At 42.6% G+C, this 24,885-nt stretch overlaps 1 protein-coding gene across 4 annotated transcripts in view; it reads right to left on the reverse strand.

Annotated features, from left to right (window-relative positions):
* Nucleotides 1-24,885, reverse strand: part of PDSS2 (decaprenyl diphosphate synthase subunit 2) — a 300,729-nt gene that overhangs the window by 9,307 nt on the left and 266,537 nt on the right. For 3 of the 4 annotated variants that reach the window (XM_050786749.1, XM_050786748.1, XM_050786747.1), the window contains one exon: nt 24,534-24,566. In XM_050786749.1, coding sequence (XP_050642706.1) covers nt 24,534-24,566 — 33 coding nt within the window. Of the gene's footprint in view, nt 1-23,506; nt 23,731-24,533; nt 24,567-24,885 lie in introns of those variants that run through there. The other variant, XM_050786750.1, reaches the window with a different exon arrangement.

The following is a 24,885-nucleotide window of genomic DNA, read 5'->3' on the forward strand; positions in this document are numbered from 1 at the left end:
AAGACACAATTTTTTTAAAGTTATTTTTTTACTTTTTGAGACAGAGTCTCCCTCCATCACCTAGGCTGGAGTGCAGTGGTGTGATCAAAGCTCACTACAGCCTCAAATTCCAGCTTCAAGCAATATTCCCACCTCAGCCTTCTGAGTAGCTAGGACTACAGGCATGCATCACCATGCCTGGCTAATTTTATTTATTTTTATTTTGTGGACATGAGCATGGGGGGTGGTCTCACCATGTTGCCCAGGCTGGTCTTGAATTCCTGGCCTTAAGTGATCTTTTCATCTCGGCCTCCCAAAGAGCTGGGATTACAGGTGTGAGGCACTGCACTCAGCCTAAAAAAGGCATTTCCATTCCTGCCTTCATCTACATTTTGAATGGGCAAAGTTCAAGCTGATGCATAGACAGAACTTTCCAAACCTTCAAGCCCTTATGGCTTGAAGATCACTGTAGTCATAAACAGCACAATAAATATGAAAGGTGAATTAACAGTCAGTGTTTAATTTCTCTGATATAGCACTTTAGGGCACTAATATAATTAAATCTCTAATTAAGTCAACTAAATAATTGTGTAAGTGCAGTATCACCTGATATGAATTAAGTCCAAATCCCCTGCTAGGGGATCCAATTAAAGATATTAACAAAGAGAGAAGAGGATACAAAGTACTTAAAATTAAGTGCATTATTATTTAACATTTATTAAACACCTTTTGAATGATACTGTTGCTCTTATACAAAAGACCCTCTTGAGAAAATCATCGTATGTCTCTGAAAACTGTGTATTCAAAAGTTCTAAAAGTTCTGTGAAAATATTAAAGAGAAGGCCCTGGCATGGGGTCTGAGTAGTCTTAGGAGAAGTGGCGGCAGCAGCCACTTCTGCCCAAGGAAACTGGAGAAAGACTTTAAGACTTAGGAGAGGCCAGGAATGGTGGCTCACACCTGTAATCCTAGCACTTTGGGAGGCTAAGGCAGGAGGATTGCTTGAGCCCAGGAGTTTGAGACAAGCCTGGGCAACACAGCAAGACCCCATTAAAAAAAAAAAGACAAAAAAGAAAAGACTTAAGAGAAACCCCAAGTACAATCTTACCTTCCCACCTTATTTAGCAGGAGAGGATACTGGGATGAGAGAGGCTAAGTGATGCAGACAAGAGTCCAAAGTGAGTTTATGAAACAGCCTGTTTCATTGCTGTACATCCAGAGCTCTCCCACTCTATCGCACTGGAAAAGGTTTGGAGATAACTCCAAGTTTTCTTTCGCCCAACTAGGCAAAGGGATTCGGCTTTTGTTTAGCTTCTGGTTGTCCTTCCTTTTCTAAGACTACCCATGTCCCCATTTTAAACATAATATAATACTCTAAGACAAGCAACTGTGTAGCACCCCAGTAAGCCCTTTCTCACTCACTGTGCCTGACACTACTATCAGGCGTTGCTCTTCTGCCACGGCCTCTCTGTCTTCCTCCTCACTCTGGATACCCAGCCCCCAGCCTAGAGCAACTTTACACCTTTACAAAGGCATCCATTCACTTCCTTCCTGCTCTGGCATGGAATGAACATAACATCCTTCCCAGCTACTGAAGACTGTGAGGAATCTCAGAGATAGGAGATTCAACTGACTCATGTCTTCAAACATAGGACAAAATAGTGTCCTATTGGCTGGGCGTGGTGGCTCAAGCCTGTAATCCCAGCACTTTGGGAGGCCGAGACGGGCGGATCACGAGGTCAGGAGATCGAGACCATCCTGGCTAACACGGTGAAACCCCGTCTCTACTAAAAAATACAACAAAAAACTAGCCGGGCGAGGTGGCGGGCGCCTGTAGTCCCAGCTACTCGGGAGGCTGAGGCAGGAGAATGGCATAAACTCGGGAGGCGGAGCTTGCAGTGAGCCGAGATCCGGCCACTGCACTCCAGCCTGGGCGACAGAGCAAGACTCTGTCTCAAAAAAAGAAAAAAAAAAAAAAAAGTGTCCTATTTTGTGTTGGCACAGTGGCTCCTGCCTATAATCTCAGTACTTTGGGAGACTGAGGCAGGTGCATCACCTGAGATCAGGAGTTCAAGATCAGCCTGACCAACATGGTGAAACCTCATCTCTACTAAAAAAATACAAAATTAGCCAGGCATGGTGGTGCACGCCTGTAATCCCAGCCACTTGGGAGGCTGAGGCAGGAGAATCACTTCAACCTGGGAGGCAGAGGTTGCAGTGAGCCAAGACCGTGCCATTGCACTTCAGCCAGGGTAACAAGAGTGAAACTCCGTCTCAAAGCACATAAATAAATAATAATTTTAAAAAAGAGGACAAAGGAGCATTCTGAAACACAGACCAGTGAATTTATGGAGAATTTATGGCAAAGCTTCAAAAAGGGTTATTAAATGGTTTGTGGGCTCAAGAAAAAAAGGCAATGGTGGTGGTGGCCCCAGGATAAGTGGGTCATAATGAGCAAGTCACAATAAAACACACACACACACACACACACCACACTCTTTTCTTCTTTTTTTAAAAAATGTGGTCACTTGGCTGATAGCTTCAGAAACAGGATAGAGTGGCTGGGCACGGGGGCTCACGCCTGAAATCCCAGCACTTTGGGAGGCTGAGGCAGGCGGATCACAAGGTCAGGAGTTCGAGACCAACCTGGCCAACATGGTGAAACCCCTTCCCTACTAAAAACACAAAAATTAGCTGGGCATGGTGGCACACGCCTGTAGTCCCAGCTACTGGGGAGGCTGAGGCGGGAGAATTGCTTGAACCCGGGAGGCGGAAGTTGCAGTGAGCTGAGATTGCACCACTGGGCTCCAACCTGGCAACAGAGCGAGACTCTGTCTCAAAAAAAAAAAAAAAAAAAAGATAGAGTAACTTTGGATTTTTGAAGTTTAGTCCTTCATTAATAAGGCAGAGAAATGGGGTACAGGTCACAGTATGGTAACATAGATTTGAACATGTAAAATAATTATTCCCAGAAAATGTTTAGTAGTGGATTTATATTGAACAGGAAAACAGGCTGGGCGCGGTGGCTCACAGCTGTAATCCCAGCACTTTGGGAGGCCGAGGTGGGCAGATCATGAGGTCACGAGATCAAGACCATCCTGGCCAACATGGTGAAACTCCATCTCTACTAAATATACAAAAATTAGCTGGGCGTGGTGGCGTGCACCTGTAGTCCCAGCTACTCGGGAGGCCGAGGCAGGAGAATTGCTTGAACCTGGGAAGTGGAGGTTGCAGTGAGCCAAGATCGAGCCACTGCACTCCATCCTGGTGATGGAGTGAGACTCCATCTCAAAAAAACAAAAAACAAAAAAACAAAACAAAAAAAATGCTTAGAAGAAGAAAACAATCTCTAGTGTCATGCTACCAGAACTTAATGCTTGGTTTCTTCTTCTTACCACATTTCTATGCATTACTTGAATGAAGATGAAGAAGAAATGCATATTAAATTTTAATTTTCAGATGTCACACAGCCAAGAGAGATAGGTAACACATGGATAGTATCAAAATTTTAATGGTTTTGATATGTTGAACAAAAGACATAGTAGCCAGTAAAACCTAACAGGGATAATTATATAGTTGTATATTTAGGTTTCAAAAATTAATTGTAAAAGTATAAGCTGCAGTTTGGCAGTGACTCATGAAAAATGTTGAGAATCTTTGATAACCACATTCTTGGTATCAGCCAAGGCTGTGATGTAGGTACAAAAAAATGCAAATGCAAACTTTGGCAGCATCAGCAGGTGTACATGTCCAAAACACAGGCAGGAATGGTCTCACAGCACACTGACGGTCAACTTATGTTTAGAAAACTATGTTCAGTCCTGGGGGCTATGAGTCAAGAGGGGCACTGGCATGATAGATTGGGTCCAGTATTAGGATGAAGAAGGATTTGGAAACATGTCACCTATGGAATGTTTAACCTGGAGGAAGGGAGGATACAAAAGCCATCTTCAAATATCTAAAGCAATTAAATGGAAGAAGGAACAGTCCTGTTCTATGTGCTTCAGGGGACAGAACAAACAGCAACAAGGTAAAGTTTCTGGGAAGAAGATTTCACTTATAAATAAGAAAAGAACCTTCGAATGACTAGAGTTGTCTAACAACAGAATGATTATTTTTGACAAGCTGGGAGTTCCCTATTATTGGAAGCCCTCAGTGACTGGATGACCACATGTAGGAGAAAATATGACTGAAACTCTTCACCAGTGTGAAAGGTGGGAAGAAGCTGCCTCCAAAGGTCTACCCAAGCCCAAGATTCTAGCGACAGTGCTTAACTGAAAGGTCTTGACAGCTTCTGAGTGGCAAGACTTGGTACAAAAGGAAAAGCTACAATTTTCTAATACAATAAACTGTGAAATGCATTGCAAACAACATAAAAGCATTCCCTTTTACTAAGAGTTAGAAATTATTTGCAAGAGTCTATAGGAAAAAAATTCACTGATCTTAATTAAACATCTTAATCTGACAAAACTAGAAAGAGACAAAGAGAATTTTAAATAAATTTCTCAATCACATGAAATTTATATGCAAAAATACAGTAAGAATGGTAGTGTTTCCCAATATTAGAAAAACAATAATAATAACAGCAATGGCAATAAAGACAATCTCATATATAGCGCTTACTGTGTGCCCAGCACTGTTCTAAGATCTCTCTCTTGGCCAGGTGTGGTGGCTCACGCCAGAAATCCCAGCACTTTGGGAGGCCGAGGCAGGTAGATCACGAGGTCAGGAGTTTGAGACCAGCCTGGCCAACATGGTGAAACCCTGTCTCTACTAAAAATACAAAAATTAGCCAGGCGTGGTGGTGCACGCCTGTAATCCCAGCTACTTGGGAGGCTGAGGCAGGAGAATTGCTTGAACCTGGGAGGTGGACATTGCAGTCAGTTGAGATCACGCCACTGCACTCCAGCCTGGGCAACAGAGGGAGACTCCATCTCGGGAAAAAAAAAAAAAAAAGATCTCTCTCTTGTTCTATCTGTCTATCTGTATCTATATCTATATCTATCTTCTACCCGCACAACAGTGCTATGAGGTAGATACCACTATTATTTTCATTTTATAAAGGAACAAATTTAGGTGAGAGCAAGTTGTCCAAAGTAACATAGAAGATAGGTGCTGGAGTCAAGATTCAGAGTTCTTGTTCTTAACTAATATGCTATAGTCCCTTTCTTTCACTCCTAAACAAACTAGAAAGCATTACAATTTCATCTGAGAACATAACACATACCTCTATCGCTAATGTCCTTTGCACACCTATGTACAAGGACAGATTTTTAAAAAGATACATATCACAGATTAGAAAAAAAATACATCGTCAAATAGCTTATGATAAAGCCATATTTATAGAGATTGCAGAAAATTGAAGCCATCATTTAATTATGTACCTCTACTGCAACGCATATATATTTTCCACCAACCTAAAAATGCCATATGGTTGTAGAACAAATGTCAGTAGAAATTGGAGGTAGAAATTTTCCACATTTTCTGCTAAGAAAAAGGTCATGCATATCTCAATTGATTAAGTATACTCTTCTGGTCATACTTTTTTTTTACTTTAAAGCTAAAGGCACTGAGCAAGATAGGTATTATCACATCCACCACTGAGTCACAAAACAAAACTAGTATATTTTTACTTAAATCCTTAACAAAAACTTATTTTTATTAAAATTATCAACCGAAGGTACTGACTGCAGTAGTGGTATTTGTGGTTTCATGCAGTGACAGTACCAAATATTGCCCCAGGTTATTTTCACTGTTTTTATTTATTTATTTATTTATTTATTATTTACTTATTTTTTTTTTTGAGATAGAGTCTCATTCTGTTACCCAGGCTGGAGTGCAATGGCACAATCTCGGCTCACTGCAACCTCCACCTCTTGGGTTCAAGTGATTCTTCTGCCTCAGCCTCCCCAGTAGCTAGGATTATAGGTAAGCGCCATCACACTCAGCTAAGTTTTGTATTTTTAGTAGAGATGGGGTTTCACCATGTTGGCCAGGCTGATCTCAAACTCCTGACCTCAGGTGATCCGCCCACCTCGGCCTCCCAAAGTACTGGGATTACAGGTTGAGCCCCCGCGCCTAGCCAAAACATGTCTGTTTTTGAAAAATGAATTCCCAAATCATACTGACTATTTAAAATGTATTCTATTCCTCCTTAACACACACACACACACACACACACACACACACAAACAATATAAAAGCATGTTTGGTATGGTGTTTCTTGCCCTCTCCTCCACGTTTATCAATTTTACTGTTTTCTAATTTAAAACTATATGGCTATTATGCTTAGTCTGGATGGTGTGCAGTCTCCTGTTGGGAGTGAGACTTCAGTGCTTATTTCAAGGCTCAACCTCTCTGCTAAGTACATTTGTGAGTTCACGCTGTGGCCTGCCATCCACAGAGAGCTGAACACAACCCAACAGCTCATTTCATACAAATTATCATAACTGAACAGATATAACCATACTACTGTATATGTATAAATACCCCTAAACCATATGGTAGGGATACATTTATATGATATAAAATATATCTACATCATATAAACATGTTTATGTGGTTTAGAGGTATTTATACATAGTTTAAATAATTTTACAGGTACACTTAAAATTGACCTAATTGTTGACAGTGTGGCAGAGAAGAACTGAGACAAAGTAGTGTTTGCTATGTCAAGGAGTAAAGGTCAATTTGGATGACAGAGTGAGACCGTCTCAAAAAAAAAAAAAAAAAAAACCCAAAAAAAACTGCAGTTCAGGGTATGAGCAGACATGCCTGCTCTCAAAATGTAATTAGAGACAAAATGGACAATGTAATTTTTTTTTTCTATTTTCTTCACATGTGTCTGCTGAGACATGTAACATCATTCTTTTTTTTTTTTTTTTTTTTTTTTTTTTTTTTGGAGATGGTCTCACTTTCTCACCCAGGTTGTAGGGCACTGATACGATCTTGGCTCACTGCAACCTCCACCTCTTGGGTTCAAGTGATTCTTGTGCCTCAGTCTCCTGAGTAGCTGAGATTACAGGCATGTGCCTCTGTGCCGGGCTAATTTTTGTATTTTTAGTAGAGATGGGGTTTTGCCATGTTGGCCAGGCTGGTCTCAAACTCAAACTCCTGACTTTAGGTGATCTGCCCACCTTGGCTTCCCAAATTGCTGGGATTACAGGCATGAGCCACCATGCGCAGACTGTAATTCTTAATTTATAAACTTGCATCAACCTTTGATAGGTTTGACATTTGAGGTTAGTAATATGGAATTATATTACATTTAGGATTAATTTCACAGGAAAAGCAATCACTGCTTCTTGGTTATCATGTCTTCCAAAAGAATATTTGGTGATTTATAAATAATCATGGATTTATCCATATTCTGATTCAAAGTTGATTTTTAATTTTAGTATCATATTCCAAAGAGAAACTTAATTCTACACATTGAAATTCAAAAAGCAAAACTGGGACTGTAAAGCTTTTTAGCAAACTCTGTAATAGAAATTCAACAAGCAAAACATGTCATAGGCTGTAGACTGCAGCAATGAGCCACTCTTGCCTGTAGCTTTTTTAGGAGTGAATCAATAAATAGTAAGCTCTGTAATCTCATGACAAATACTAAGCTGGTTATTTAATTAAAAAGAATACTGTGGGATGAGAGCATTCATATCACGTAGGAATCAAATAGTCCTGGGGGTATTTGAGGAATATATAAACTATGTAAGAGTGAGTTTAGGTTTCTGTTATTTTACTTGGCTCCCTATCTTACTTATAAATTTCTTATATCCTTCTCACGTTCCAATTTTCATGTGCTTTAGTATTTGGATGCTGACACCTAGGGACCACTTGCCCCAAACTACCACCATCATCATCCATGTTATCCTAGATTCCTAGAATCCTAAAATACATCCTGATGTAAGATGAGTTTAAAACACATTTATAATTTCACCAGAAAGCACCTCAAACGACAGAGAAATTCTATCTACATTTATTAATGAAATAAATGTAGGCTTCAGCCACGTCTTCTAGGTAGGTTGCTTCAGTCTGGGGGTCAGTGTATGAGGTGAAGAAGGTATATTTACTCTGTGCCATGTGAGTGTAATCATATCTGCAAGATTAACAGCTCTTCCAAATGTAGGAGGTCTCTATGTTATGGTGTTATGGAAGGTGTATTTGTTAATTTAGATAGTGCCTCTCTCAAGAGAAAGATGATCAGAATTTGTTTTAAATGGTTATTATCTATAAAACATTTTTTTTTTTGAAAAGTAAAGCATGCTTATCAGCTTAAAGTCACAATAATTATTACACTGGTTCAGCAAACATAAATCCTAGCACAGTCATTTATTAGACAATCACATTTCTGAGACCAGAGTATGTTAGATTATAGACTAATACACACCATTTTCTGGATGCTTGCAAGATCAGAGCCTGAATACAACAACAACTTTTTGTAGTATTTCTAAAGCACCTTGAGAAGCAGTATGGTGGTAAAGAATACACATTGCTACTGGGCGAAGTGGCTAACATCTGTAATCCCAGCACTTTGGAATGCTGAAGTGGGCGGATCACTTGAGGACAGGAGTTTGAGGCCAGCCTGGCCAATGTAGTGAAACCCTGTCTCTTAAAAAAAAAACGAACAACAAAAGAGAATACACATTGTGAAGTCAGCAGACCTGAGTAGAATCTTTTTTTTTTTTTTTTTTTTTTTTTTGAGACGGAGTCTCGCTCTGCCGCCCAGGCTGGAGTGCAGTGGCCGGATCTCAGCTCACTGCAAGCTCCGCCTCCCGGGTTCACGCCATTCTCCTGCCTCAGCCTCCCAAGTAGCTGGGACTACAGGCGCCCGGCTAGTTTTTTGTATTTTTTAGTAGAGACGGGGTTTCACCGTGTTAGCCAGGATGGTCTCGATCTCCTGACCTCGTGATCCGCCCGTCTCGGCCTCCCAAAGTGCTGGGATTACAGGCTTGAGCCACCGCGCCCGGCCCTGAGTAGAATCTTGACCCTGTGAAATAATTACTGTGTGAACACTTAGGTTATTCGAGCTCTTCTCTGTAAAATCAGGGGATTCACAGATTTTGATAGAACCATTTGATTAAGGTGCTTAGTGTGTGTCTTAAACAGTGTATGCTGCGAAGCACGCATACAGCGGCATGCATCTTAAAGAAAGTAAAGCACATAGAAAGGTCTACCTATTTTTCTGACAGCTGCACACAAATCTTAGGAATCAAAGATACAGGTTAGCATAATCGTCTTAGATCTAGGATAGAGAGAGCTTCCACAGGGGGCACCATTGCGCTACACACTAATCAATCTTCAGAGGTACAGCTTTGGTTTTATTATGATTTAGTTAAGATCTTCCTGTTTTTTTTGTTTTTTTTTTTTTTAGATGGAGTCTCACACTGTTGCCCGGGCTGGAGTGCAGTGGTGTGATCTCAGCTCACTGCAGTCTCTGCCTCCTGGGTTCAAGCAATTCTTCTGCCTCAGCCTCCTGAATAGCTGGGATTATAGACGCCCACCATCATGACTGGCTAATTTTTGCATTTTTAGTAGAGACAGGGTTTCACCATGTTGGCCAGGCTGGTCTCGAACTCCTGACCTTGTCATTCACCCGCCTCAGCCTTCTTATAGGCATGAACCTCCATGCCCGGCCTTAGTTAAGATCTTTCATCAAGCCAGAATGTCAAGGACTTGGGGGAAAAGGACAGAATCAACTCACCTACAATCCTTAGTAACACTTCACACTTCACTGAGCTACGCTGCAGGTCCCATGATCTCTACTGTTACCTAAGTACTTTTGTTTGAAAACTGAGGGACAGCCGGGCGCGGTGGCTCAAGCCTGTAATCCCAGCACTTTGGGAGGCCGAGACGGGCGGATCACGACGTCAGGAGTTCGAGACCATCCTGGCTAACACGGTGAAACCCCGTCTCTACTAAAAAAATACAAAAAAAAAAAAAACTAGCCGGGCGAGGTGGTGGGCGCCTGTAGTCCCAGCTACTCGGGAGGCTGAGGCAGGAGAATGGCGTAAAAAAAAAAAAAAAAAAAAAAAAAAAAGAAAACTGAGGGACATAGCTACCTCGTTATTTCAGGAAAGATGGTTAGGTACATTATCAGGGATCAATACTCCGTCTGATGTGGTAAGTGGGGAGGCTGAGTAGTGCTTGGAGACACTGCATAGGAAATATGGAGGAATGGCTTCAGATGTACCAACTTAATCAACTATAGCTTTCTGATGGCTCAAAACAGCTTCAAATCACAAAAATTCTTAATTCAACACAAAATCCGACAGCAGGATCAGTGTATGACTGTGGAAATATGAATCTAGGTAATGATGTCTTCTAACTTACTAAAACTATGTTCAGTATCTATACAGAGGTGCCTCTCTTTTCGCTCAAACACCATAATTTTGGGAAACCCATGCCTCTCCACTATATTTTATGACAAGGAAAGAGATAGTATTCCTTTCAGATCCACTTTAAAACAGTTTTAATGGACTAAACAGGCTTTTCTATAGGGACAGAGGGCTCTATCTTCGACATAAAGACATACAGCCTCTCCCTGTGCACAGGTGGCTCCTGACACCACAAACTGGGAGCAATAATTGAATCCAGCTGTCCCACAGTGCAGAGCATTCACCCGCAGAGCCAGCCTGAAGGGCATTTCTAGTTAGCTTTCCAGATTAAGACTCAAAAGATTACCCCAACTGAATCTCTGCCTCAACCCAGGGGGTGCGAGGCATTGAGGATGTAACCATTTGATTAAAAATATACTTGGGGGGAAATAAGAGGAACAAAGGTGGAATTAAATACTCCTTATGAATTAGAAGAACAGAGGTTAGGCACAAACATGTGCAGTATCTTGGGTCATCATTCATTCCAACAGTCCGTCAACAAATATTTATTGGGCAACTATCCTGCACCAGGTTCTGTAGTAGGCCTTCACGGTGCAATGGTGAGCAAACTCAAGACACCATTCCATGCTTACCGTCAAGAACTGGTCTTCATCAACAATCTAAGCCTGACTTAGCTTCCTGATAAATATTAGATATTATGTAGATATGTAATTTTTAGGGGTCAGTAGTACAAAATGGTAAATTTAAGAGTGGGAGAGACTGCCCCACTAAATATTGTTATGAGCTAAATAATTTAAAATTTTACATATATCATTTTATTTATTTATTTATTTATTTAGGGAGACGGAGTCTCACTCTGTCTCCCAGGCTGGAATGCAGTGGTGCGATCACTGCAACCTCCGCCTCCTGGGTTCAAGCAATTCTCCTGCCTCAGCCTCCTGAGTAGCTGGGATTACAGACATGCCCCATGACGCCTGGCTAACTTCTGTATTTTTAGTAGAGGTGGGGTTTCACCATGTTGGTCAGGCTGGTCTCGAACTCCTGACCTTAGGTGATCCACCTGCCTTGGCCTCCCAAAGTGCTGGGATTATAGGCATGAGCCATCGTGCCTAGCCACAAATAACATTTTAAACCAAGCATCAATAAACTAGGAATATAGAATCTGAAGAAAAATAAAAGAGATTTATAACTGCCTATATTAAATTAGGATCTATAGTACTTGGGGCCCGGCGCAGCAGCTCACGCCTGTAATCCCAGCATTTTGGGAGGCTGAGGCGGGTGATCACCTGAGGTCAGGAGTTCAAGATCAGCCTGGCCAACATGATGAAACCCCATCTCTACTAAAAATACAAAATTTAGCCTGGCGTGGCAGTGGGCGCCTGTAATCCCAGCTACTCAGGAGGCTGAGGTAGGAGAATCGCTTGAACCCAGGAGGTGGAGGTTGTAGCAAGTTGAGATTGTGCCACTGCACTCCAGCCGTGGCGACAAGAGTGAAACTCTGTCTCAAAAAGAAAAAAAAAAAAAAAGAAAAAGAAATGATGGATGATCAGGCACAGTGGCTCACACCTGTAATCCCAGCACTTTGGAAGGCTGAGGCAGATGGATCACCTGAGGTCAGGAGTTTGAGATCAGCCTGGCCAACATGGTGAAACCCCATCTCTACTAAAAATACAAAAATTAGCCAGGCATGGTGGTGCACACCTGTAATCTAAGCTACTCAGGATGCTGAGGCAGGAAAATCGCTTGAATCCGGGAGGTGGAGGCTGCAGTGAGCCGAGATTGTGCCACTGCACTCCAGCCTGGGAGACAGAGCAAGACTCTGTCTCAAAAAAAAAAAAAAATTATTTGGGCTAACAACTGAGAGAGTGGCATGTCATATGATGTCATAAAGATGTTTATCATTAAAATCATTTAATAATTTTATTCACGATCCACAAGGGAATAGAGATTATGATCATTAAATCTGCTGATGCCACTGAGGTGTGTGGGATTGCTAACACCTCAGAGAACAAGAATCTAATTTTTAAATAACATTAAGAAATTAGAGGAACAGATAATCAAAGCAAGATGATAGTCACTGGGGACAAATGCAAAATAATATACTGAAAGAGTTAAGGAGAAAAAAGACTAGCTTGATGATAGGAATGAATAATGTACAGAAGGCAAATGTTTTGCAAAAAGACCAAGGCTAATAATAAGGCACAACTCCGGTTTAAGATACTATTTCATGTGTGATTATTAATTAATTAATTAATTATTTGAGATGGAGTCTTGCTCTATTGCCCGGGCTGGAGTGCAGTGGCGTGATCTCAGCTCACTGCAACCTTCGCCTTCTGGGTTCAGGCGATTCTCTTGCCTCGGCCTCCTGAGTAGCTGGGACTATAGGTATGTGCCACCACGCCAGGCTAATTTTTGTATCTCTAGTAGAGACGGGGTTTTGCCATGTTGGCCAGGCTGGTCTCGACCTCCTGACCTCAAGTGATCTGCCCACCTTGGTTTCCCAAAGTGCTGGGATTACAGGCATAAACCACCATACCCGGCTTATAATTTATTTTTGATATAACGTTTCACACGGTACAAAAGCTTCTATGGTTTATTATAAACGGAAACTCATCAATGATTATTTTTCCATCATTAATAACTGCAATTTGAAGGAGATATGAAATCAAAGCAGTGGTTGCAAAAACTGACAAACTAATTGTTTTGAAAAACAGATTAGGCCGGGCGCGGTGGCTCAAGCCTGTAATCCCAGCACTTTGGGAGGCCGAGACGGGCGGATCACGAGGTCAGGAGATCGAGACCATCCTGGCTAACACGGTGAAACCCCGTTTCTACTAAAAAAAATACAAAAAACTAGCCGGGCGAGGTGGCGGGCGCCTGTAGTCCCAGCTACTTGGGAGGCTGAGGCAGGAGAATGGCATGAACTCGGGAAGCGGAGCTTGCAGTGAGCTGAGATTCGGCCACTGCACTCCAGCCTGGGCGACAGAGCGAGACTCCGTCTCAAAAAAAAAAAGAAAAAGAAAAAAAAGAAAAAGAAAAAAAAGATTAAAGAGAATCTACTCACTATTGCTACAAAGAAAAACAGTTGTCTGAAATGTAATTGCCAAGAGAAAAATAACTGGTTTAATCTGGTTTTAAGGAAATGAGGAGTGGGGGATTTGAAATTTTTGGACAGGGGCTAGTCATGGTGGCTCAAACCTGTAATCCCAGCACCTTGGGAGGCCAAGGTGGGAGGATCACTTGACCCCAGGAGTTTGAGACCTGCCCTGGTAACATAGTCATACCTCTTCTCTACAAACAAATAAAAAAATTAGCCGGGTGTGGTGGCATGCACCTGTAGTCTCTGCTACTTGCAAAGCTGAGGCGGGAGGATCACTTGAGCCCAGGAGGTCAACACTGCAGTGAGCCATAATCATACCACTGCATTCCAGCCTGGGTGACAGAGCAAGACTGTCTCAAAAAAAAAAAAAAAAAAAAAAAAAAAAGGTTACATAGTTGCACCCATATCATTATGGTATTTTGATTTGGATTTTTTTCTTTAAATTCTACTGTAAACATCTTATCTAATTATATCACAAGTCCTTTATGGAACAAGATAGGAAAGGGCAATGCCAATGGCTCCACAGTCTGCATAGTTATCACTAAAATAGAAATCCTAAATGTTAAGACATCTTTGGCCGGGCGTGGTGGCTCACGCATGAAATCTTAGTACTCTGGGAAGCCGAGGCGGGTGGATAACCTGAGGTCAGGAGTTCAAGACCAGCCTAGCCAAAATGGTGAAACCCCGTCTCTACTAAAAATATAAAAAATAGCCAGGCATGGTGGCAGCTGCCTGTAATCCCAGTTACTCTGGAGGCTGAGGCAAGAGAATCGCTTGAGCTGGGTGCAGTGGCTCACGCCTGTAATCTCAGCACTTTGGGAGGCTGAGGCAGGCAGATCACGAGGTCAGGAGTTTGAGACCAACCTGGCCAACATGGTGAAACTCTGTCTCTAAAAATGCAAAAATTAGCTGGGCGCAGTGGTACACACCTGTAGTCCCAGATACTCGGGAGGCTGAGGCAGGAGAATTGCTTGAACCCGGGAAGCGGAGGTTGCAGGGAGCCGAGATTGCGCCACTGGACTCCAGCCTGGGCAACAGAATGAGACTCCATCTCAAAAACAAAAAACAAAAAACAAAAACAAAAACAAGAGAGAGAATCACTTGAACCTGGGAGGTGGAGGTCGCAGTGAGCCAAGATTGTGCCACTGCACTCCAGCCTGGGCAACGAGAGCTAAACTCTGTCTCAAAACAAAACAAAAACAAAAACAAAAAAGAAAAGAAAAAAAGATATCTTTGTGGGAGGCTAGAGAAAATGAAAGATTTAGTGCATTCAGGGATGCTGTATGGAATATTTTACCAAAAAAGAGCTAATGTCAAGTCCCAGGGTAGGAGATGCAGCATCTACCCAAGAAAGGGGTACAGGGAAGAGAAAACACAGCAATATCTGTTTTCTAAATGCGCCAATGTGAAAAAGTCTCAGAGCCAGTTTGCTAGGGTCATGGGAAGGAACTAGCAGCAAAAATTGACTACCAATAAATAAATAAATAAATAAAAATAAATAAATGAATAAAGGAGTCTGGCTTTGTCAGTAAAGAAAGAACAATAATATATACAAACAATTTCTATATTCAAGGTTCAAAAAAGAAAATTCTGGACTCAATATGCAGAAAAATGGCTGAAGCATCTATCTATAATAAGAAGAAATGACTAAAAGGGCAAACCTTGGAAAGGAGAATCATGACATGAGAAGAAAGACTTTTTCTTTTTAAAGGGAAGTAATGATATGTGATCATGCAAATGCAAATGTCTGTGGACATTACTGTTTGCTGGTGGGAAGAGAATTTTAATGTGTGCCCTATGCAAATGCATTTTATAATAAAACAAATGTGCAAGGACTTCTGGGGGTGAGGAGGACAGAGTAGAGCAGCAGCTGCTAAATGCTGATGCCCGAGAGGCATGGGAGGATAGAGCCAGAACGTGCCACTCTGGAACCCTGAGCAAATTCTAGCAGGGAGAACAAATCAAAAACCCTATCCTTATAAAAAATCTCTTACATTTGACAGAGAACCGCATGGCTAATGAATTAATATCTGGAAGATTTTTTTTTTTTTTTTTTTACCAAGTGCTTAACCATGAGCAATTATTTCTCTGTGCTTAGAATGATCCTCATAAGAGGACATTAAAAAAATAACAGCAAAAAACTCCCTTTTCTGTGCTGAGTCATGGGACAAATGATATGAAATGCACCATAAAGCCTAGAGAAAGGCCAGTGCAGAGACAATGCACCTGTAGTCACAGCTACTTGGGAGGTGGAGATGGGAGGATCTCTTGAGCCCAGGAGTTCAAGGCTGTAGAGTACTATAATGGGCTTGTGAATAGTCACTACACTCTAGCCTGGACAACATACAGAGAGGAGAAGGAGGAGAAGGAGAAAGAGAAGGAGAAGGAGGAGGAAGAGGAGGAGGACGAGGAGAAGGAGAAGGAGGAGGAGAAGAAGGAGGAGGAGGAGGAGGAGAAGAAGAAGCAGAAGCAGAAGCAGCAGCAGAAGAACTACAGATAAATATAATGCAAGCTATTATAAACCATTTAGTGTCTTTGTGTCAAAATGAGCATGAATGTCAAAGCTCATTTATGGCACAGTCCTAGGCACTGGTGAAAGAATGAACAGAAGGCAGTCTCTACAATGCTGAACAGTCTGGTTTTGACCAACTGATGGTTATTCATATCTGTATATCTGAAGCAATTATTAAAAAGAAACTGGGAAAAAGTCTGTGTCTCTGTGATAGAGATATTTAAACAAGCCATTTTGAAAATGTTAAAAAATTAAAATTGTAGAAAGTCGAACCATAGGTGCCATGTTTTGCCTGAAGTGGTAAAAATACCATCTGCCTCAGTCTTTTAGCAGCATGCTTATTTCAAGTAGCAGTAGGCTAAACTACAGGCATACGCTCAGCTCCAGCTGGGGAAAATACACAGACGTTTGTCGATGTTTTTCTAAGCAAGAGTAGTCAACATATTCGTTTTCTTTTAGACATATATATTAGTTACCATAGCAAACCAAACGTGAATGTGGTCCGAGAGGCTTCTCCACCAGTCCCAACACATCTCCAAGAATTCCTACAATTCAATAGGTGGCACTCTTCCCTCTAGCACTGAGCTGAAGAGGCTCTGCCTAACCTTGAGGCCAGAAGCCTAAGGAGCTGGAACAGTCTGAGAGATGCGCACCCGGGGCTGCAGGACAGTCACTGGAATTAAGATCCCCACAGCATTGTGCACTGGAGCAAAAGTGTTAGCTTCCTGGTCACACTTCACTTCTGGTAATTACATTCCATCTAATACAACTTCTGCAGTTTTTACTCGGTAAGATATTCCTTGTTTTTCCATCTTGAAACTACTAAGGTAGGATTGCCTTACACAGTTAAACAGCTTCCATCTTTGCCCACTTCCCAGGTGGATGAGTTTCAGCAACGAGGAGAGTGACTTCCAGTGCTGTGTTAACTACTTTAAGAGACAGGGAGAGATTTAATGAATTAATAGTAGTCAAGTGCTTTGATATCTTAGGATGGAGGGTACTACAGCCGTGTAAAGCATTCATATCCAGGCTCTATCACAACAGGAACTCAATTAAAAAGTAATTCAATTTCTATCTGAGTGTCTGTGTACAGACCACTATTTTGCTGAATGCAACACACATTTTGAAGGTATAGTTGAGAATGATTTTGAAATGATCACCTCTTCCACACTCTCCCCTGCTTCCTCACCATCTGAAACTGAACTGTAGTCCCAGCTACTCGGGAGGCTGAGGCAGTATGACCGAAGTAATTATATACAGGTTTTTTTGGGACTCTTTCTTTATTATTTTATTTTAAGTTCTGGGATACATGTGCAGAAGGTGCAGGTTTGTTACACAGGTATACATGTGCCGTGGTGGTTTGTGCACCTATTGACCTGCCCTCTAAGTTCCCTCCTTTCGCTCCCCTCCACCCCCAACAGGCCCTGGTGTGTGTTATTCCCCTCCCTGTGTTCTTTTGTTCTCATTGTTCAACTCCCACTTATGAGTGAGAACATGCGGTGTTTGGTTTTCTGTTCCTGTGTTAGTTTGCTGAGGATGATGGCTTCCAGCTTCATCCATATCCCTGCAAAGGACATGATCTCATTCCTTTTTATGGCTGCACACTTTCTTAATATCTGACTTTTCAGACAAAATTTGGCTTTTGAGTTTACAAATACCTATCACTTGGAAATAAAGAAATTTTCAGCAAGAAATGAATTTCACAATAGTCTCCTGAAATAGCTGCTGAGTTTTTCAAATACCATTTTAAAATAACCCCTACCAGGGGAACCCTAAGCCACTAAGCACAATGCCTATATTAGCCTGAACATCATGACCACAAAGAGCAGAGCACACAAAGAGGAGGAGTAGACCTTAGGTCACGGGATGCATTGCCGAGTAGTCCATAACACACTGCATAAGGGATAACACTGCAGACATCTCCCCAAGACTTAGTAGAGAAAGATATAATCTTTCTTCTTTATGTTACTTGGGTTTAAGTCTGTGTAAGGATGACAGGTCTGGATTAGGTTCAAGCTATGTCTTTAAATAACAGAATAGGACTACATATTCAAGGAGGGGTGGGTTTCTATTTACTGGCATGAGAAATACTATTACTGGGCACTTGAAAAGGCAACCTTAGGCAACTTTGGGATGGAACGTATTACACAGTCAATACACTCTTAAGGCTGGGTGCGGTGGCTCACACCTGTAATTCTAACACTTTGGGAGGCTGAGGCGGGCAGGTCGCTTTGAGTTTAGGAGTTTGAGACCAGCCTGGGCAATGTGGTGAAACCTGTCTCTACAAAAAATACAAAAATTAGCTGGGTGTGGTGGCACACGCCTGTAAACCCAGCTACTCAGGAGGCTGAGGCAGGAGATTGCTTGAACCCAGGAGGCGGAGGTTGCAGTGAGCCAAGATCGTGCCGTTGCACTCCAGCCTGGGCAACAAGAGCTAAACTTCATCTCAAAAAACAAACAAATAAACAAACAAAAACTTAAAATGGCTAATTTGAGTCTACAGTCCTTGATCCCAAACCTCTCCTAACCTCCGGTACATCTCCTAACATAACATGAATGTAATACTTGTGCATACTTATTTGTCAAGCACTCCTGTGTAAGCCTGTGCTAGGGAGGGTGATGCAACCATGAGCAAGGCCATCAAAGTCCCTGCCTTTAGATCTTTTACATGCTATTGGAAGAAGAAATAAACATGCACTTAAATCAAAACTATAATTTTATGTTATGATAAATGTTAAAGAGAAAAAAACAGAGCAAAGGTGGAGTGGCTACTTTAGATAGGGAAGCTGGAGTCAAGGGAGCTTGTGATGGCAAACCCTGGCAGTCGTGTTCATGGTGGTTGTCTTGGCACTAGCATAGTGCCTCAAATATATTAAACATCAAATAAAGGCTGGGTGCGGTGGCTCATGCCTGGAATCCCAGCACTTTGGGAGGCTGAGGCGGGCAGGTTGCTTTGAGTTTAGGAGTTTGAGACCAGCCTGGGCAATGTGGTGAAACCTGTCTCTACAAAAAATACAAAAATTAGCTGGGCATTGGTGGCTTGCACCTGTAATTCCAGCTACTCGGGAGGCTGAGGCTGGAGAATCACTTGACCCTGGGAAGCCGAAGTTGCAGTGAGCTGAGATCGTGCCGCTGCACTCCAACTTGGGAGACAGAGTGAGACCCTGTCTCAAAAAAAAAAAAAAAAAAAGTAAATTTAAAAATATATTAAATAAATGTTGGTTGGGTGAAGGAGTGTGTCTGGACCTCAGGATAAGAATGTCTCTTCCCAGATTTAGAATGGGCTTAGGGAATAGAACAGCACTACTCTAAACTGCTCATTTTGTACTGAGGAAACTAACGAAAGACCAAAGAGATGAAGTGAACAATTTGGTTTGCATGTTTTCTCCCCTCCAAATATCATGTTGAAAAGTGACCTCCATTGTTGGAAGTGGGCCTAGTGGGAGGTGTTTGGGTCATGGGATCAGATCCCTCATGAATGGCTTAACGCCATGCCCTTGGTGACAAGTGAGTTCTCACTCAGTGAGTCCATGCACAATCTGGTTGTTTAAAAGTGTGTGGCACCTCCCCTCTCTTGCCATGTGAAATGCCCAATACCCTTTGCCATGCGCCATGATCCTAAGCTCACCAGAAGCCTCACCAGAAGTAGATGTCAGCACTATGCTTCTCATATGCCTGCAGAACCATAAGCCAATTAAATCTCTTTTCTTTTTTATTTTTTTTGAGACAGGGTCTCACTCCCACTCCCGTTGCCCAGGCTGGCATACAGTGGTGCAATCACAGCTCACTGCAGCCTCAACTTCCTGGGGTCAGGTAATCCTCCACCTCAGGGTCCTGAGTAGCCAGAACTACAGGTGTGCACCACCATACCTAGCTATTTTTTTATATTTTTAGGAGGGAGTACAATGACACAATCTCAGCTGACTGCAACCTCTGCCTCTCAGGCTCAAGCAATCCTCTCACCTCAGCCTCCTGAGTAGCTGGGACTATGAGTGTGCACAACATATCTGGCTAATTTTTGTACTTTTTTAGAGACAGGATTTTGCCATATTGCCCAGGCTGGTCTTGAACTCCTGAGCTCAAGTGCTCCTGCCTTGGCTTCCCAAGCCAGCCATATATTTGGCCACTATACCCAGCCATATATTTCTTCTCTTTTTTTTTTTTTTTTTTTTGAGACGGAGTCTCGCTCTGTCGCCCAGGCTGGAGTGCAGTGGCCGGATCTCAGCTCACTGCAAGCTCCGCCTCCTGGGTTCGGGCCATTCTCCTGTCTCAGCCTCCTGAGTAGCTGGGACTACAGGCGCCCGCCACCTCGCCCGGCTAGTTTTTTGTATTTTTTAGTAGAGACGGGGTTTCACCGTGTTAGCCAGGATGGTCTCGATCTCCTGACCTAGTGATCCGCCCGTCTCGGCCTCCCAAAGTGCTGGGATTACAGGCTTGAGCCACCGCGCCCGGCCCTCTTTTTTTTTTTTAGACAGACTCTTGCTCTGTTGTCCAGGCTGGAGTGCAAAGACATGATCTTGGCTCATTGCAACCTGTGCCATTGGGGTTCATGCACTTCTCCTGCCTCAGCCTCCCGAGTAGCTGGGATTACAGGCACATGCCACCACACCTGGCTAATGTTTGTGTTTTTAGTAGAGACGGGGGTTTTACCATATTGACCAGGCTGGTCTCAAACTCCTGACCTCAGGTGATCCACCCCCATGGCCTCCCAAAGTGCTGGGATTACAGGTGTGAGCCACCGTGCCCGGCCCCAGCCAGGTATTTCTTTATTGCACTACAAGAACAGACTAACACAGTGACTATTATCAGATTTTGCAGTGAGTTGGTGGCAGAGCCATTGCTTGGTCCAGGGGCGCTCTTATCTGTGCACCACATTTTTCTCTTTGCCATTTTCCAATGGAAATCTCTTCCATTGTCAAGTGCTTCTGTGATAAGAAACCTTAGAGGCATTCTTTGAGTCATAAAAAAAGCATCACCAGTCTGGGTAACAGCGAGACCTCATTTCTAAAAATAATAATAATAAACAAATAAAAAAAAATAGCCGGATGTGGTGACACATATCTGTAGTCCCAGTTACTCGGGAGTCTGAGGCAAGAGGATCATTTGAGCCCAGGAGTGGGAGGCTGCAGTAAGCTATGATTGTGCCACTGCACTTCAGCCTGAGTGACAGAGTGAGACACCATCTCTAAAAAATAAAAATAAAACAAAATAAACATCAGTGTTCAATTGTCACTCTTTTCCCTTACTCTTCCTCTTTTTTATTCATATGTTAGTTTTCTGTCACTACCACAGTAAAAATCCCAGTCTTTATCTTCAAACTAGTTTACTACAACCTTCCTAAGCAATCTTCTTAACCCTGCTGATATCTGCAAACTGTGTCAAACACTTTCCTTTGCTCTCTGCCTTGAGACCCAATGCCCTATCCCTGATTTTCTCCTGCAGCAGGCTGCTTCTCCCCCACTTACTGCATGTGTTTTCTATTTTCTTACTCATGGCCTCTGTTCACTCGCTTACTTGCTCATTCACTTACTAAGTGTCAAGTACTGCTTTGGGTACCAGATATACGAAGAGAAAAAAGAAACTGTCTCTGCCCTCCAAGAGCTCACAGTCTAGGATCTGTCTCATCAATTGATCATTATAATATGACAGAGTAAGAGCAGTGACTGAGAAATGCATAGTGTGTTGAGGAACTGAGGAAAGCACCTAACCCAGCCTGGGGAACCACAGAGGATGTGTTATAGGAGACAATCCTAAATTAAGCTTCATTGGATGAGCAGAGGGAGCCAGATAAAGAGGGCATTCTAAGCAGAGGGGACAGCATGAGCGAAGGCGCAGAGAACAGAAGCAGTATGCTTTATGAAACTTGGTGCTGCTGCAGGACCGTGGGAGATGAAGCTGCAGGGTCTCTTTAGGCGGAGATCACACAGCCCTGTATATGCCAACCCAGCAAGCTATGAATGTGCCAGACAGACAACATGGAGCAATGAAGGGTTTTGAGCTGGAGAGGGAAACTATCAGATGGGTGGTTTAGATAGCCACTCTGGCTGGTAAAGATCTGTGGGGACAAAAGAGAGGCAGTGGAGAATGAGCAGTAGGTTTTTCAGTGGTTCAGATGAAGACTACGAGCACAAGGAATGGAAGACAGACCAAGAGGAAGAGTTGGAGTCAAGAAAATGTAGGCTATAAAACTGGTATGACTTGGTCATGGAACATGAGGTGGGGAGTAGGAGCGGTTTCTTACATGAGAAGTTTCTCACATGGTTGACTGGTGGGATGACAGTGCTAATCACAGGAGAGAAGATAAGAAAAAAGGCTCAGAGGTCCAGCACCAAGGACTGCAACCTTCCTAATGCAATATATGGACTCTGGGTGATAACGATCCACCAGTGTAGACTCATCAATTTTTTCTTTGAGACAGGGTCTCACTCTGTCACCCGGGCTAGAGTGCAGTAGTATGATCTTAGCTCACTGAACCGTCTGCTCCCAGGCTTAAGCAATCCTCCCACCTCAGCCTCCCAGGTAGCTGCAACCACAAGTACTCATCACCATATCCAGCTAATTTTTACATTGTTTTGTACAGACAGGGTTTCGCCATGTTATCCAGGCTGGTCTTGAACTTCTGGGCTCAAGTGGTCCTCCCACCTCAGCCTCCCAAAATGCTGGGATTAGAGGTATGAGCCAACGCACCCAGCTTTAGACTCATCAATTAAACTCAACAAAACAATGTGCTGCTCTGGTGTAGGATGCTGACAGTGAGGGAGGCTGCATGTGTGTGGGGTTAGGGGCTATAGAAACTCTACTTTTCACTCACTTTTGCTGTCAACCTGAAACTGCTGTAAAATATGAAGTCACTAAACAACAGCAACAGAAAGGCCAGAGATGTCAGAAAAGATGTTTAGTTTAGTTTAAGATGCACTGGGCTCTTATGCCTGTAGGAGACCCAACCGGGTAAGTCCACAGTCTGTGTTTGGGTATATGATGAGGCTCAAGTACACATCTAAGACAGAGTGACAAATATGGAAGCCCTTGGTTTAGAGGTGCTCCTATTATCTAGTTTTTCTTGAAGGAGGCGAAAGTATGTGAGGCAGATAAAAGGAGAGACTGTCCCAACACCCCTCATGGGAGGAAGAGAAAGGACTTGACAGCCTCTGAGACTCCAAAAGCTGCAGTCTTAGACCCCAGGGAAAGGCCCAGGGAAAAAGTCGAAAATCAAAGAAGAGGCAGTGAAGGAAAAAAAAATCCTTTGCTGGAGAGAAAAGACCTGAGACAGACTCCAAAAAAGCCAGAGACCAAGTTCTTTGCTGCTCCTAGTTAATCTGTGAGAAAAGCTTCCCACACTCTCCCCAAAATGGCCCCCAAACCCCAAAAACCAAAGTATCCCAGTCAACCTAAATTCAGTGATTCAAATGGAAGGAAACATCAGAGCTACCCAAAGAGCTTTTTAGAAGCTTTGCAACCTTCTCCAAGTGGGAGACCTGGACTTACAGATTTTTAAAAACCTCCATAGGTAATTCTGACATATGTTCCTGGGTATAAGAACCAGTGGTTCAAAGTAAATCTATTTTTTAATTGTCAAAAAAAAAAAAAAAAAAAAAAAGGGAGAGAGGCTTTATTTTCAGCATGGAAAGGAGAGTAAAGGCGGGGGCCATGGGTGTGCCCCACTAGGCTGCCAGGAGAGTGCAAGGTTCCGGGTCGGCTCTGGAGAGGCCCTTGAGGGTTTTGGTTGTCCCACGGCAAACAGAGCCCTTCCGGGTTGTGTTTCTCCTTCCCTGTCTTTGGAGTGCAGGTGTGCTCACATCCTCGACTGCTGCATAAATCAGATGGTTGACATGTTCTTTTAGCCAAGCAGCTGTACACATGCCATACACCTGCTAAATGTTCTATTTGTCCCTGAGGGGAAAACAGAACATGATCTAAGTGTATTCCTAGGCCTGTACTGATGCACTGAAATCTGACCTCCCGCAGCAGTTTTTAACTAGGGCTGTGTGTCAGAATTATCTGTGGAGACATTTTCAAACCACTCTAGCCTGCCCCTGTACCGCTCTCTCCATCAGGGGATTCTGATCTTGGTGAAAGAGAGTCTGATGCAGTGGTACCTAGGCACGTGTGTTGTCAAAAGTTCCACAGGCGATGTGAGAACTCTTGCCTTTGGGAGTTCAAGTCTGTCCTGTAAGGTGCTTTCCAGGTATTATCTGATGGCCAAAAAGGTTGTCTTCCATCCACAGGCCATAGGCATCTTTCAACAACGGCTAGTGATTTTACTGTTTATTTTTCCTCATCACACTTACTGACACTTGACATTACGTTATTTATTTAGCCCTTTATTTAGTTATCGATTTTCCCCACTAGAATTGTAAATATTCTGAAAGGAGACTTCATCTAGTTCACCGTTGTATTCTCAATACAATATCTGGAATGAAACAGGTACTCAATAATAAATAGACTTCTTGTTGAATGAACCTTATTCCATGTGCTATTGCCTGTTACTTAACAGGAAATGTCCCTCAGTTCTCAGTGTGATAATTCTCTTTTGACCTTTCAAATATAAACGAAAACCAAACACCAAATTGAAATATGTAAAATAGTACAGTATGTGTAAAATTTGCCTACCTTAGCATAGTCCAATCTTCCTTTTTCTTGAGCCTACAAAAGAAGAGGGGAAAATTAATTTGTTACTTCTCTAAAAGTTTAGTGCTTCTATAATTTTTGTTCTCAAAGAATAGAACTCAGCTTCTCTGTCCCCCTTTCCCTCTCTCTATTTAATATACATATTGAACTATATATTATAATCCATGTAAATTGCAAGCATATAGAAAAGTTAAATGAACAGTTCACTGAGCACGCATAGACACTCTATCTAGATCTGGCAGGAGTGGATGTCACAAGTCTTCACGTTACATGCTTCAGCACGTACCTTGTACACATGTGGCATCTCATACGTCACCCCATGACCACAATCAAA

This window comes from Macaca thibetana, chromosome 4 (genome assembly GCF_024542745.1).
Source record: "Macaca thibetana thibetana isolate TM-01 chromosome 4, ASM2454274v1, whole genome shotgun sequence".
Lineage (NCBI taxonomy): Eukaryota > Metazoa > Chordata > Mammalia > Primates > Cercopithecidae > Macaca > Macaca thibetana.